At 35.7% G+C, this 16,437-nt stretch overlaps 1 protein-coding gene across 8 annotated transcripts in view; it reads right to left on the reverse strand.

Moving 5' to 3' along the window:
• Positions 1-16,437, reverse strand: part of MCM9 (minichromosome maintenance 9 homologous recombination repair factor) — a 68,560-nt gene that overhangs the window by 18,516 nt on the left and 33,607 nt on the right. For all 8 annotated transcript variants that reach the window (XR_003044321.1, XR_003044320.1, XM_015600097.2 and 5 more), the window contains one exon: positions 8,118-8,292. Coding sequence is in view for 6 of the 8 variants with exons in the window: in XM_015600097.2 (XP_015455583.1) it covers positions 8,118-8,292 (175 nt within the window). In the remaining 2 variants the exon portion in view is untranslated. The remainder of the gene's footprint in view (positions 1-8,117; positions 8,293-16,437) is intronic.

The raw sequence follows: 16,437 nt of genomic DNA on the forward strand, positions 1-16,437 counted from the left end.
AGCTCAGTCAAGAGTCTCCACCCCATTAGGTACACGTGATTGAGTACTGTCTTGAAAAACCCTGCCATCCTTCTTGTCTATCTCTTTTAAACCCACTGAGCTCAAGACTTCTCATAAAGAGCTACTTCCTATGGAGATTGATTTATCAGGCTATTCTGTCTCTGTCTAAACTATTGTTTCCTAGCACTTTCAAATCTACCAGCATGGAAAATTGTTGTATGACTTGTTCTTTGGTATGTTCCTTAAGGGATTCTTTTGTCTTCATTATAGTCATGGACAGGTCAATCACTGGAATGCCCACCATGTACGTAATCCCGCAACCCACAAACTGCCAGACAGAAGCAGCAAACTGGACCAGAGACTGGCACCTGACCCAGGGGGAGTCAATCCATAAACTGGCCAGAGGCCTCCGAGCTGGTCTTGCATAAATATTCTAATAAAGACTATAACATCTAACTGGGCCTCTTTTCAGAGTATCTGACATGGACACCCAAGAGAGAGCTGAACTTCTAAAAAGACCTGACCGAGTCTAAAAGACCCAAAAACACACACAAAAAAATCAATGACAGAGAAAGTGTCTGAGTCACAACAATGGGAGAGCATGTTTGAAGATGAATACACTTCTGATGTTAAGGTGGCAAGAGACAATACAGCTGCTAGTTTATATCTACTTTGAACAAAATATCCATCTGCAAATTATGTTCCAGTCACCAAAAGATACAGCTTTTGCTAATCCCACATAGCCTAGCAGGCCTGGCTTAAGGTCTACTTCAGGTAACTTGTGCTAGTTTCATTATAACTTTAAAAAGCTTTTACAGTTATTGTCCACCTTATAACATTCATTATTTCATCCTGGAGCAGAATCATGTTTTAGCTGACTGTTCAAGGTTCTTAGATAGATGTAGAAGCCTGATGATAATAATGATAATTGTCCATATTCACTTATAGCAATTTCAAAATCCAAAAAAACTATGAAAAAGTAAGTTTTTCATAGTTAATTTGACAGCAAAATCTAACCTAAATTGATGTCAGTTTTTATTCCACTTAGTGTGACGTTTCAAGTTTCATCACAAAATAATTAAAGTGTTTGATTACAGGGTGCTGTCTCAGACACTACCTGGAGGTTTCATAATATGTGACATATGTACTATACTACCTTCCTAAAATTAAAACAAAACATCTGAATACCAACATGCATCTGGCCCCAAGGGTTTCTGAAAGGAATTGCAGACCTATAAGTTACACTTAAATAGCATTTATCACATGCCTGGTTCTAGCCTAAGGATTAACTCATTCAATTTTCACAACTGTCCTATGAAAGAGAGTAATTGTCACCATCTTACTAATGAGGAAGCCAATATGCCTAGCTAGTAGGTAGTGGAGGTAGAATGCCAACCCAGCCACTAGCTCTGGAGACTCTTGCTCTTAATTATTTTGATAATTCTTTTAACATCCAATGTGTTTTTGTGGTCATTTTAAAGAGGTGGAGCTCTTGATGCAGTTTCCTGAGCTTGTTCCATGTCTAGCAGTGATCATTTTCAATATATCATGATTTAATATAAAACCATATTTTATGTATGTACATATTCTGCAATAAACCAGCCAGCAGCTGAATCTGTTTGTCATGGCTGAGTTGGTGGGTCAGCCCATAATTTGCAGCATCTCATAGGTGGCACCTTAAAGGTTATCCATTTACTCATTAGATGTTTTAATTCCTTATATAAAGGTTTTCTATTCTAAACTTGAAGGCCTCTGCAACCCTAGATGCAACCTACTTCGTCTCTAGGCAGCTCTAACCACTAAAACGTCTTCCTTGTACAAATTCTAAATATGTCTCACTGAACCTTCTAGCCATTGATTCTAACGGATATAGAACAAATCTAATTACATTTCTTTATTTGAGCCCTTCAAAATAATTGTAGATAACTGTCTCCCCAATTATTTATTCTATAACTAGCTTAAGAAAAACATAGGCAATGTTTTAAAAATACACAGCAAAAGTTGCTATTATGAGTTAAACAAGAACGAATAACTTAAAAAAAAAATACTGATTTCTAGATTTCCCTAGGATAACGGCAGCTTTTTACATCCAAATCTCTCAACATATCCTCCAGACATATTATGGACATACAAGAAAAGCAAATAAATCCATAAAACAAAACTATAAAGTAACTAAGAAAAAGAGAAAGAATACTGCAAACTTCAATTTACATGTAAATAGGCAAATAGACCTTAGAAACCAGTAAAGCTAACTAGAGCCTGTACTGGAATGGAAACATCAGTGGAGACAAAGTGGAAAGGAGGAGAGAGCAAAGGGGTCCTCGTAATAGTGGAACACAGATAAAATCACCCCTAGAAAGAAAGTGTCCCATATGGAGTAGGGAAATATTGAGAACAGGTTTGAGACCCTGTGAATCAAAGCAGTAACTACTGGGGAATAGAAAGGAATCTGAAAGTTCCTGGAACCAGAGATGGCAGTCTTGGAAAGGGCCGTGGAGTAGTTGGATGGCTAAAATATTGGTCGTGATCCATGGCACAGTTCAAAGAGATATTAAACTCTGGATAGCAGCCAAGACAAAAAAGAAACATTTGAAGAATTTTATCTTGAAAAGATAATCATAGAAATGTTTTTCATAATAATAATGATAACATCAATGCCTACTAAGGTGCAATGGTCTGAAAAGGAAACCCAGAGAAAAGTTCATTACATCAAAGCACTCAAAGTGCTTCTCAGGCAAAACTCCTTTCAACACAGATTATACTTTGGACAGATTGTTTAAAGGAGAAACAATGAAAAATTGACTGTAAACGGTAGTAGCGAAATAAAGCTCCAATCTCATCTCCTAGCTTTAAGTCCCAACCTTTCCCAACAACAGACAAAAGAAATCCAACTTGAAAATTATTCTTTAAGTAAATTATTTCCTTTGGGAGATATCACTTCAATTAAAAAAAAAAAAGGTTTTACTGATGATAAATATATCGATCTCTCTGGCACTGTTATTCCTTTCCATCTCCTTCCCATCTACCCTCACGAGGTGTCTTACTGTGCAAGTTACCATCGGAGCGTACAGTTTGGGCTGTGTCACACCCATTCATTTGTTGTTACCAGCCAGGGAAGAGCTGAGTGCAAAAAGAATAAGTGTTTAAAAACTTTAATATTAATTTCACAGAGTGAGTTCATGTCTGTTGAATCTAAATATAAAATAAGTGCCTACATATTTTTTTAAATTAAGGATTACTGTAGTATAATTAACATATAGTAAAATCCATATTTTTAAGGTGCCCCTCTGCAGTCAATCTTCTCTCCTGACCCTGAACCCCAGGCAACTACTATCTGATTTCTCTCCCTTACAGTTTTGCCTTTTTCTAGAATTTCATAGAAATGGAATCATGAACTACATAATCTTTTGTGCCTGGCATCTTTCACTTATATGGTGCTTTTAAGATTCAACCATGTTGTTGCATGTATCAATAGTTTATTCCTTTATATTGCTTATTTATATTTATACTCCATTGCATGGATGTATCAAAATGTGTTTATCCATGCACCAGATAATGGATTTCTGGATTGTTTTCAATCTTGGATGATTATGAAAGCCGCTGTATTTATGTACAGGTCATTTTTGTAAATGGATATCCAAGTCTACCAGCGCTATTTTATTGAAATGACTATCTTTTTTCCAATGATTTATCTTGTCATCATTTTAAAAAGTCAACTGACTTTATATCTGTGGGTCTATTTCTCGACCTATATTCTCTTTCATTGGTCTATGTGTATCCTTATACCAATGCTACACAGTCTTGATTACTGTAGATTTATACTAAATCATGAAATAAAGTAAGTCCTCCAAATTTGTTGTTTTTTGAATTTTTTTTGGCTATTGTGTAGTTCCTGTGCTTTTCCATACAAAGTTTAAAATCGGATTGTCAATTTCTGTAAAAAAGCTTATACGGATTTTAATTGAAATTGCGCTGATTCTATAGATTGCTTTAGGGAGAACTTATAAGTATATCTCTGCATTTATTAGGTCCTTTTTAATTTTTCATCAATGTTCTGTAGCTTTTATTGTAAAAATCTAGAAGGTACTGTGGTATATTTATCCTTAAACATTTAACTTTTTAGATACTATTATAAGTGGTGTACTTTATTATAAGTGTTATATTGTACTTCAGTTTATACTTGCTCATTGCTAGCATATAGAAATAAAATGGATTTTTATATGTAATTCACAATATTAACAGAATAAAAAATGCATCCTAGTACTTTATTGAGATTTTCTATGTAGATGATCATGTCATATAAAATACAGAGTTTTAACTTCTTCCTTTCTGATATGTCTTTTATTTCTTTTTTCTTTTCTTTTCTTTTGGGTGGGGGGGCCTTACTAAACTGACAAGGACTTCCATTACAATACTGACCAGAAGGGGTAAGACTGGACATCCCTGACATGTTCCAATCTTAAGTGGAAAACATTCAGTCTTTCGCTATTAAGTATGAGATGCCATTTAAATGGGTAAAGGGACTTCTGGTTTGCTGAGAATTTTTATCATGAATGGGTATTGAATTTTGTTAAATTCGATGCAATTTTGTCCAACTGTACTCTTTCTGCATTTATTGGGATGATAGGTTTTTCTTTTTTATTCTGTTAATATTGTGAATTACATTGATTTCAAATGTTATAGCAACTTCGCATTCCTAAGATAAGCCTCACTTCATTATAATATACAATCCTTTTTATATACTGCTGGACTTATTACTAAAGCATTGGCAAAAATTTTCTTGTCTATGCTCACGGGGGATATTGGTCTGTAGTTTTATTTTCCTGTAATTTCTTGGTCAGGTTTTGGTATTTCCCTGGAATATTCTTCATCATCCTTTTATTTTTAACTTACCTATGTGTTTTAATTTAAAGTCAGTTTCTTAAGGGCAACACTTAGTTGGATCTTGCTTTTTTATCCAATCTGACAATCTCTGCCTTTTAAATGTTTAAGTGATTTATAATTACTGATATGGTTGAATTTGAATCTATTATCTTGCTGTGTTCTATTTCTCTCATCTATTCTTTGTTTCCTTTTTCTTTTCTTCCTGCTTTCTTTTGGATTATTTTTTAAGACCTCATTTTCTCTCTACAACTGGCTCATTGGTTATGCCTCCTTTATTTTCTAGTGGTTGTTCTAGAGTTTACATCTGTAACTTATTACAGTCTACCTTCGAATAATATTATGCCACTTTATGTATAGTGTAAGGTCATCCCAAGTGATCTGGAAATTGGCATGCTTGTTGCTGTCCTTACTTTTAGTGCACCAGACTAAATGATCTCAGTGTTGAGCTGCCTTACCTTGTGCTTAGTCTGAGGATTGCAGTGCTGAAGGTTTCTGCTCTACCATCAGCTTTTTGCAGTCACCGCACACCCACTCCACAGAGGGGTCTCTTTCACACTCCTGCACCTTCCCCAGAGGCAGACTACTGCTGCTTGTTCCTCAGGGTTAGGTTTATTTGGGGGCAGGGAGAGTTAAAAAAGCGTTTCTATCCCTTCCACCTATGGCAGCTGAGTCCTGAAATGTATCTGTGGTGTTCTTGGGCAGGAAAGGTTTTTCTATCCCTTTCCCAAAAGTACAGACCTCTGTTTTGTATTGGTTTGGGATCCTGGACCCATTTCCTGCTCTTCTCTCAGGGGAAGATGGCTTTTGCTTCTACCCTTCTCCCAAAAGCAGCACCTTTCTCCCAACTCCTGTGGGAATGAAGGAAGAGTCTCTGATCTCCTCCAGAGGCAGAAGAGGTTTTTTTTGTTTCTGTTTTTTTTTTTGCTTCTACCCTTTCCCCAGAGGCCCTGGGGATGACAGCGTTTGTTGCCCAGCTCCAGTGATCAGGTGTTCATATCAAATGAGTTGTGTCTGGGGAAGTCGCAGGGCTTTGTGCTTATTCCCCAGCAGCAATCACCTCTCTGGTTCCGTGACTGATAAGGGCAGACTAGGGTCTCTCCGGTCTTCTGTCCTGTCCAGTTTTTCTTGTGAGCATTTGGTGGAGACCTGTGGCAAAGGGCTTGCAAGTGGGAACTCCCCTTGCGTTTGGAGCTCTTGGTTATTCTAAACTATATGCTAACCCACTTTTGGACTTGAGGGAATTTAAAATTAATTTTGGTTATTTCTCCTTATTTGGTTCTCTGGCAGCCACTTCCTCCTCTCATGCTCTGTCAAAGGTGACAGTTTGTGTACCTTATTTCTCCTAGGAAGGGCTTGGCACATTTTGGAATTAAGTACCATTGATTTCCTTGTAAACTCAGCTCTCTGATAAGTTCAAAGAAAGTTATGATTTTTGTGAGCTATCTGGAGTTTTCTTTTTGAACAGGAGTGACATGCTCTTACTACTTTCTATATTCTAAGTGAAAGAATAATTTAGGCTTATATTTTGTATGTCTCTTCACGTTTTTATTTTTAAAATAATTTTATTGTATTTTAAGAAAATATTGCTCTGTGATAGATTTGACAGATTGGAAAGCATTAAAACTAGTCCTTTATCATAAATAGTCTGAAAAACACTGTTTGAGTATATATAGTAGTTACAGTTATGACAAGATTGTCCAAGTTGTAGGTGTCATGACAAACTGTTTATCTATAGGAACATTTCTTTTGGGATTTATAACATACTGATGGGTAGTACAAAAAGTTCATATTAATTCATACTTTGCAGAGGGTAAGGGCAGTTTTGAGTGATTAATAAATTATTTTCACTTACGAAGACTTAGTATGTAGCCTATCATATAGCACAGCCAATGTTCTACCTTTCTAAAATACGTTCATAGCATTTGTCCCAATTTTCCATGATGCCAGGGTTAATTACTTAAGAATCTTTCAAAATGCCCCAGATTTCCTCTGGGGAAAAGGCATATCAAAATAAACCAGAGATTCTACCAACTGGCAAAGGGGCTACTGAAATGGAAACATGAGAAGAGAAGGTAGTCTTGAAGACACTTAGGAAACTATTATCTCTGATTTCCCCTGATAAACAATTTTGAAGTAATAATTATTTATTTTAAAATATTTTCTCACATAACACTTTTATTATGAAATTATCACTTTGTTGTTCATGTCTATCTTTCCTAACAAAATAGTGAACAACTCAAGAACAATGTTGTATTCATCTTTGTACTTCTCAGTGTCTAGCACAGTGCCTGGCATACAGCAGGCTCTTAATGAATACCTATTTGAGTGAATACATATTGAATTAAATGAATAGATCTGATAATGGTTCTGTCTAGTTTTTCTTGTATCTTTTTCCTCCAGGCTATATCCTGCTCTTACCTCTCTCCTCTTTCCTTTTTTGCTAGTGTAATAAACAGATCTCACAGAATCTATAATACCATAATGTTTGCCTGGCTCCCAAGTAACCACTACTGTTTGAAGCCCTATCTGCCTGATCAGTTGGCTTCATACCTATAACAGTAGCATTGGGGCTGAGATAATTCCAGCTCTGTCTTTTGCTTGGATGACCTGGCAGCCTGCTTGGTGGCCAGATTTTGTAGCCAAATAATTTTCCTATAACCACCTCAGGGCCTGGATGAATGGATTTCTATTTGAACCTGCCTATTTTTCTCCCTCATTGGTCCTATGTATCCAGGGACTCACATACCTCAACTCCTGAATCTCTTTGAGTCACAAAGGTACTTCATCTTATGCTAATATATATTATTTCATTTTCCATATGCTCTGATCAATCTTCCATTAAGATATATAAGGAGAATGTCACTGAAAGCAGATATGGTCTTTTCTTTTTGAATATTCAAAATTCTTAACAGAATAATACATCCAGGGTAGACATACAATTATTGAATGAGAGAATGAGTTGAACTCTGCATTGAAAGCTCTTCTTAAGTCCCTTCCATGAATTTAGTCAACTTAACATTTACACTTTAGTTTTCCCTTTCCTTTTCCCAACAAATCATTTTACTTCTCTCACTCACCTTCATGGGAAAACTAATGTGCCATAAAGGGTGTTAACTGACAGTTCCTGAGAGGACCAAACGTACCTTGCAGTTCAGTAAGTTTCACATTTTTCCATAATCATTTATTAACTAATTTCACTATTCCCATAGATTTTTAAAAAAAGAAACTCTTACCCAGCTTTAGCAACACTTATGGTTTGTTGTTCCATTGCTTCGTGGATACTGGTTCTATCATGCTCTTTGAGGCTATTAAATTCATCGATACAGCAAAGGCCCGCATCTGCAAGCACTAATGCTCCAGCCTCCAAATTCCATTCTCCTGAGTCTTTTACAGCAGTTACTGTAAGACCTAAGAAAACAAGCACACTGTGTCAGCTTTTGTTTTCAAAAGCACATCTTATACCTATGAAGGGAAATAAATATATGCATTTTAAATGGAAGGGTCACAGCTTTTATTTCTAGCATACTAAGAATGAATGACATCAGGACAACTACTTCAGGTGTCCAGTCACTAGAAGGTCTCAGAAGACCCAATGCTCTGAAAATCTAACAGGTGTTGAAGATTTTGTAACAACCAGAAGTCTCCAAATTTTCTGTCTCTCCTTGGTAGATATTCTTAGTTAGTGGTCTAAACTTTTGGAAGGAGCAAATGGATCTCCAGAGATATTATAACAAGAGGTTCTGTACTATATACTGTTTACAGAGAAAGGTCCAAAGACAAATAACAGTAGATATTATAGTCCAATGATGAAAATGAAAAGTTTGCTCCCAGTCACAGAAGATTCCCGTTATATATCTTATTTGATTTTAATTCATCTTTTCTACAAGTCAATAAAGCAGAGTGGTCAAAAGCTAAGGCTATGGAGTCACCTAGACTTGGATTTGAATCCTGGATCTGTCATTCTGGCTATCATACTGTAGTCAAGTTTCTTAATATATCCAGGCCTCAGTTTATTCCTTTAAACGGAGGTAACGATAGAAAATATTTTATATATTCTTGGATATTCAAATAGAATATAAGTAAAGCTCTTTAAAATGTGTATGATACATAATGAGTAGTTATTGTTGATAAAAATTGATAAATCTCTGGCTAGACTGATCAAGGAAAAAAAAGGAGACAAAAATTACAAATATCAGGAATGAAAGAAGACATCACTATAGGCCCTACAGACACTGAATTCATAATATGGAAATATAGTGAACAACTCTATGTCCTAAATTTGATAACTTAGATGAAATGGTCAAATTCTATATAAACTGCCAAAGTTTATCTTGAAAAAGACGACTTGTACAATCTTATAACTACTTTGAAAATTGACGATGTTGTTAAAACTCTTGCAGTTAACACAGAAATCTACAAGCTGAGATGACTTCATGGTGAATTCTACCAAACATTTAAAGAATGAAATACCAATTCTTCACAAACTCTTCTTTAGAAGTAGAAGAGAACACTTCTTAACTCATTCTATGAGAACAATATTATCCACATATCGAAAATCACAAGAATACTAAAGATCAATATCTCTTATGACTACAGGTACAAAAATCCTCAACAAAATACTAGCAAACCAAGCTTAGCAATACATAAAAAGGATTATATAAATGCATGACTGGTGCAACATCTGGAAATCAACTAATGTAATATTCCCATTTTAACAGAGTAAGGGACAAAAAGCTCAAGATCATCTCAACAGAGGCAGGAAAAGCATTTGACAAAATTCAACAACTAGGAACAGAAGAGAACTTTCTCAACGTGATTAAGGGCATCTACAAAAAACCCAGAGGTAACATCATTCTTAATGGCTTAAGACGGAATATTTTCCCACTAAGATCAGAAACAAGACAGAGACTTCACTCTCACTACATCTATCTATTCAACACTGTACTGGAGGTTCTAGGAAGGGCAATTAGGCAAAAAATAAAAAAATAGGCATCCAGGAAGAAAAGAAGTAAAACTATCTCTGTTTGCAGATGAAATGATTCTGCATATAGAAAACCCAAAGAAATCCACTAAAAATGTATTACAACTAATAAGTTCAGCGGGGTTGAAGGAGACAAAATCAATTTTGAAAAATCAATCATATGTTGGGAGCATTTGAGATTTTGCTCCTTAGCATATGTTGTCAGTTTGGCTCAAATGACTCTTATAAAAATTTTAAAAAATAATAAAATAAAAATCAATCTTATGTCTATATAATTGCAATGGAGAATACAAAAATGTGTTAAAATACTAATTCCATTTACAATAGCATCAAAAAGAATAAAATACTTAGGAATACAAAATATAAGGCTTATACTTTGAAAATTATAAAGCATTGTTGAAAGAAATTAAAGACCACTTAAATAAATGAAAACATAGTCCATATTTACTGACTGGAAGACTTAACATTGTTAAGATGGCAACAGTCCTCCAAAGGAGCTACAGATTTAATGCAATCCTTATCAAAATCTCAGCCGGCTTCTTTGCAGAAATTGACAAAGTGATCCCAAAATCATATGGAAATTCAAGAAATCCCAAATAGCCAACACAACCTTGGGGGAAAAAACAAATATGGAGGATTCATATTTCCTGATTTCAAAAATTACTAGAAAGCTATAATAATCAAGACAATGTGGTAATGGCATAAGGATATATACCAACAGAACTGAATTGATTGTGCAGAACTAAACCCATCTATTTATAATCAATTCATTTTTTATAAGAGTTCCAAGACAGTTCATTAAGGAAAGAATAGTCTTTTCAAAAGACGCTGCTTGGAAATTGGACATCCACTTGCAAAAATAGCAATTTGGACCCCTACTTCACACCATAAACAAAAATAATTCAAACTGGATCAAAGACTTAAATGTAAGATGCTAAAAACATCAAACACTTAGAAGAAAACACAGGTATAAATCTTCATGGCTCTCGATTCGGCAATGTTTTTGAGAAATGACACCAAAAGCACAAGCAAAAAACGATGAAATAGATAAATTGGATTTCATCAAAATAAAAACCTCTGTGCTGCAAAAGCCAATCCCAAGAAAATAAAAAGATATCCCATAGAATGGGAGAAAATTTTTCTAAACCTGATAAATAAAAATTTCTGATGTCTCTAATAAAAGACTTGTATTTAGAATAAATTTTTAAAGTTCAATGATAAAAAGAAAAATGACCCAAACTTTTAAATGGCTGAAGGATCCATACAGATGTTTCTCCACAGAAGATATACAAATAGTCAATTAGCAAATGAAAAATGCTCTACATTTTTAGCCTGATGACTAAAATGTAAAATGGTCCAGCCACTTGGGAAAACAGTCTCGTAGTTCCTCATAAGGAGCTACCACACGACCTAGAAATTCCATTCTTAAGCATAGACCCAGAGAAATGAAAACATATATCCCACACAAAAAATGTGTACATAAAACGTTCACAGCATAGTTGTTATTTTTTAAAAAATCACTGTGTAATCATACCAGGGAACTTGGAGGTGGATTCTTTGTATGCTGGATTCAAGGCCTTCTACCAACCTAAAATCTACCAATTAATTATCTACTAGCTCATTTGTGAAAACTTTCACCTTCTTATCCTTTTCAGTTTTTGACCTTTTCTAATAAACCTGTATATAAGGCATCCAGTCTCACGAAGCTTACTTGCCTAGCTTCTGTCAAGCATGTCTCCATTTACTGTCGTTTGTCTCTATAGTAACCAACTGAAAAAGCTGCTATGCTTAGCAGTGGCTTTGTGCAAGCAGTGGTCTAGCCAAGAGATGTTTTAAAGACCTGAGTCCTCTCTACTTATCACAACATTTCTCCTGGTTATTAGGAAAAGGAGAGAGCCTCTGATGAATGGGAGAGGTGGAAGGTTGGAGAGAAGGATGGAATGTAAAACATGAAGGAAGATGGATTATACGTAGATACTGAGGTCAAGAGGAAAATAAGTTTAGAAGGACCTTCATTTATAAGAGGACTAAGAACACATGGTTAAAAACTAAATACAAGAAACAGACAATTATTATGCATTTCCATCCATGTTCTTCTGGTCAGAATGATATTAACATCAGCAACTGTCAATAAAAAACATAATTATGGTGCTTCAGAAAGATGACTGATATCATTGATAGCTATCCTAAGGGTGTTTAACAGTGTAGTCCAGCTATGCATAAAGACACAGAGTTTATATCTTCAACAAAATTCTAACCTAACAGTGGGTAGAAATGAATACAATACAGTGAAACTATTATTAAAGAAGTGGAGCAGAGAATAGGGAAGGGGGATGCTCTTTATGTAACAAATATGGAAACCTTATAAAAAATATACAGATGCATTGAGGGTTCATCCCCTCTACCTCCCAGTCATCCCTTCTACAACAGGAGGCTTTATCTCAATGGGGAGACTCCAGCTTTGCCATGGCTGGGGCCTCCTCTTACTTCCTGTATATACCTGCACCGACCTAATTCACGGAGCTTCATTCCTCAAGAGTTAATTAATCAGGTCATTACCACAATGTCTGCTAGCCTGTGAGTTCTTCCAAGAAACGATACTAATTGCTTTTTCTATATACAAAGTCCATGTTAAGTATTATCTGACACAGAGAAGAGAAAGTAGAGAAGCACTAGGGCAGCAATTAAAGGAATGGGTTTCTGAGCACCAGTGCCCTCATTTGCTACGTGGAGAGGAAAATACATTACCCTCTTACCTTACTAGGATGTTGTGAGGCTCTAAATGTATGTATACATATATGTCGCATATATATACATACCATATATTTACTGTACACACAGTACACACACACACACACACACAGACTTTATTGTGATACCATATTACCTTCTATTCTTTATCATACTGACTTAATTACATACTTATTTTTCCTACTAGACCATAGGTCTTTGAGGATAATGCCCATGTATGTTTTGTCTTTGGATATTCCACAGAGCCTAGCACAATAATTTTTTTTTTTAACTTTTTAAAAATTAAGTTTATTGGGGTAACATTGGTTAATTCAATTATATAATTTTCAAGTGTACATTATAATTTGACATCTGGATTCTATTGTGTTTACCACTCAAAGTCGTTTCCTCCAGTTACCATATATTTGATCCCCTTTACCCACTTCGCATTCTCCTTACTCTCCTACATTTGACCCCCTTTACCCCATCTACCTTCCCCCTCCTCTGCCACCCCTTACCCTCTGGTAACCACCAGTCCATTGTCCATGTCCCTGAGTCTCTGTTTGTTGGTTCTGTTCATTTGTTGCTTTTAGGTTTAGATAATAATTTCACATAAAAATGCCCTCTGTACTTATGTAATGAGTTGTTACTATTAAAATCATTACTGTAAGATTTATTTCTGTTATAAATGCCTGTAAACTCCAGCAAATCTCTACATTGTACATTTATACATAAAATTTTAGTTAAAAGTATCATTAAATTTTGACATTCTATAACTAATAATAGGGGGCCCTTTAAACTAATTAAAGAACATATTACAATAAGCCTTAAATAAAAAATTTTTTTAAAAGATGGGGACAATAATGTAAATGTCTCTTCAAAGAAAATTCAATACAATGTAATTACCCCAAGTGGAATCCAGGATTTGAACAAAGCCAAGAGGTAAGCACTTCCATTCCTATGATAACTTCTGCAGCAGGCACTGAGACTTGATTTCTTAGTTGTACTACACTTTAACTCACTCTTTCATCTTGTTTTGTGTGTGACTTCAATTTAACTTCAAATTTAAGCTTTTTAAAAGCCCTCTATAGAGGAGATATGAATCATAGAAGCAAACTGCATCTTGTGTCTTCAGAATTTAAGCTGTATGTCTAATAGTAGGTACTTCCTTTGAAGAACAGCTACAGCATACCACTCCTCACTGCGCCACAACCTATTGGCATAGCTAAATGACCACTTCACTTCACACCACGGAAAGCACTCAATAACTGACCAATAAGAGGATCAAATAAGTTTAGGTTACCAGGTAAGCTTAATTCTGTGCTAACAAAAATTATAGCTATATTAGTTTGCTAGGGTTGTCATAACAAAATACCAGACTGGTGGCTTAAATAACAGAAATGTATTTCTTGCAGTTCTGGAGGCAAGAAGTACAAGTTCAAGGTATAAGCAGGGTTAGTTTCTTTTCAGGCCTAGCTCCTTGGCTTGCAAATGACCACTTTCTTCCTGTGTCCTCACATGGTCTTTCCTCTGTGCATGTATACCCTTAGTATGTTCAAATTTCCTCCTCCTTGAATGACACCAGTTAGAGACTAGATTAGTGCCCACCCTAAGGGACTAATTGTAACTTAACCATCTCTTTAAAGGCTCTATCACCAAATACAGTCACAGTCTGAGGTACTGGGGGTTAGTGCTTCAACATATAAATTTGGGAAGGGAATACATTTTGGTCCCAAACAATAACTAACTGGGCTCATTTATCTCTGTCCTAGGCACTAATTTAGGCTTTGTTCATTTTAGAGCCAAAAAACGTCTTTCAGCCAGCCTCAAGTAATCTGTACAGAAAGAAGCAATTTGGGGATTACATTCCATGTAGCTCTCCAAGCATCATGTGGGCCTCCTTGGGTACTTAATACATTAAGGCATTTATGGTGACTCATCTGTTGCAATATAGTTAGCTGTTTGAGAGTCACTAAAAAGTTGTTCAGAAACAGATCCTATAGACTGTCTCTGAAAGCAGAATGATGCTCTTACAATTTCTCCCTCTACAACATGCCAGTTAATTTACAAATATGCCAGGGCACATCTGGGAAACCTTTTGGTCTTTCTCGTAAAGTATTGTCGATGGTGAGAAAACTACTGGAGTGCTCGAAAACTCTTTAATATTTCTGAAAAGCAGTAATAAGATGGTTAAGATAGGACAGACAATATGAGAGGTCTGGAGCCAATTCCAGTGGCTTCCAGTGAACTCTAAGGGAGTATGTGACATGTTAAAAGATTTTAAAGAAAATAAGCCAAACCAGTGGTATCAAGGTAGATAGATCTTCTTAGTTCTTGATGCTACATATCCAACAAAAGTGAGTTTTTATGGTAAGATGTACATTATGACACACCTATAGTAAGAGAGCAAAATGCACTTCATCTTATCAAGCTTACAATGTCATTTTTATAAAGTGAATTATAATCTCTTAAGAGGGCCTGCAATAATCAGAAAACAGCATACCATTCTTAAGGGAGTCATGTTTTAATCTTCGAATGGTGATTTATCTTATACATTTAGTGTCTTACAGCATACAGAAATTTACACCTTATCTTAGCTAGCCTTAGGACCAGCACTAATAAGAACAAAGACTAGTTTATCAATCATACTAATCTGTGCCTATAACCAAAGTATGACTCACACTCCAGTGCACACAAATAACTGGGCTTGAGGAAACCACTTCTGGTAGGTTCTGTTTCACTGTTTAATTCATTGACAAGAAAACAGGACCCCCATATAAGTAGTTTTCCTAAATGTGGGGAGGCCTGGTATTAGCTGTCCCATATTAACTTTCAAAAGACCATTACATGAAGAAGTCTCACTAAAAGCAACCTACTTAAGTATGAACAATGCCTAAAAAATGAAACTCAAAATTCTGAGCACTATACTAGAAAAAACTCTTTCAGCACAGATGACACTTGAGAATTAATTTTCTCTCTGAATTTAATAGCCAAGTTTAGTGGTTTCATTCACAACACTTAAGAAAATGATGGCTTATGAAAAGCTGGTAATAACACAAGCCTTTATACTTTAGACCACCACTCTTACTTAACAACCTCACGAATGTGTTAAAAGTTCTCTTTCCCCACGGTGGTAGTCAATGCACCATAAATGAATCAACATTGAATACAGATGAATCAATCAAAGGCTCCTCAGAACTCATAAATGGTGCTGTGAATTTTTATTTACTAACGGTTTAAGTCATAATTTTTTTGAAAATCATGTCGTGGTATGCCTGTGTGTTCTCAACTCTCCTTTCCCCTTATCTCTAATTAAATGTTGCCCTTTGGTCTCCTGATAATTCCATTTTCTCCTTTTATGTCCCCGTTATACCCACCAAACAGCAGCAACCAGGGATGTAATAATCACACCTCTAGTAATCTTTCCTTATTCTAGGGCTTTCCAGATTAGAAAGGGAGAAAGACGACCCCGCTGCAGCCCAAACACTACGTATTCATATTTTCAAGCAAAATCTGTGTGCTAAAGCGTCTCCTCGTCTTTCATTTTGTATCTATTTAACAGCGCTGTTGTGCCCAAACGCAGATATTAGCTAAGAACTAGATTTCCAAAATGGCTTTGCTTCTTTCGAGCTGGCATCGATCTATAAAAATGCAATTTATTTCCACTGCAACCAACCCTTCTCCCTACCCCAAATATTACCCAGTACATAGATAGCTGAACTTAATCTGTAGACAATCACATCTGCTAAATTCAGTACAGAGCAGCCATAGCCGTTGGACTCAAGAAGAGTGAATTAAAAAAAAAAAACCACGAAGCAAACCCGAGGGGCGGGCGTCGCCCA

Source organism: Pteropus alecto, unplaced genomic scaffold (genome assembly GCF_000325575.1).
Source record: "Pteropus alecto unplaced genomic scaffold, ASM32557v1 scaffold79, whole genome shotgun sequence".
Lineage (NCBI taxonomy): Eukaryota > Metazoa > Chordata > Mammalia > Chiroptera > Pteropodidae > Pteropus > Pteropus alecto.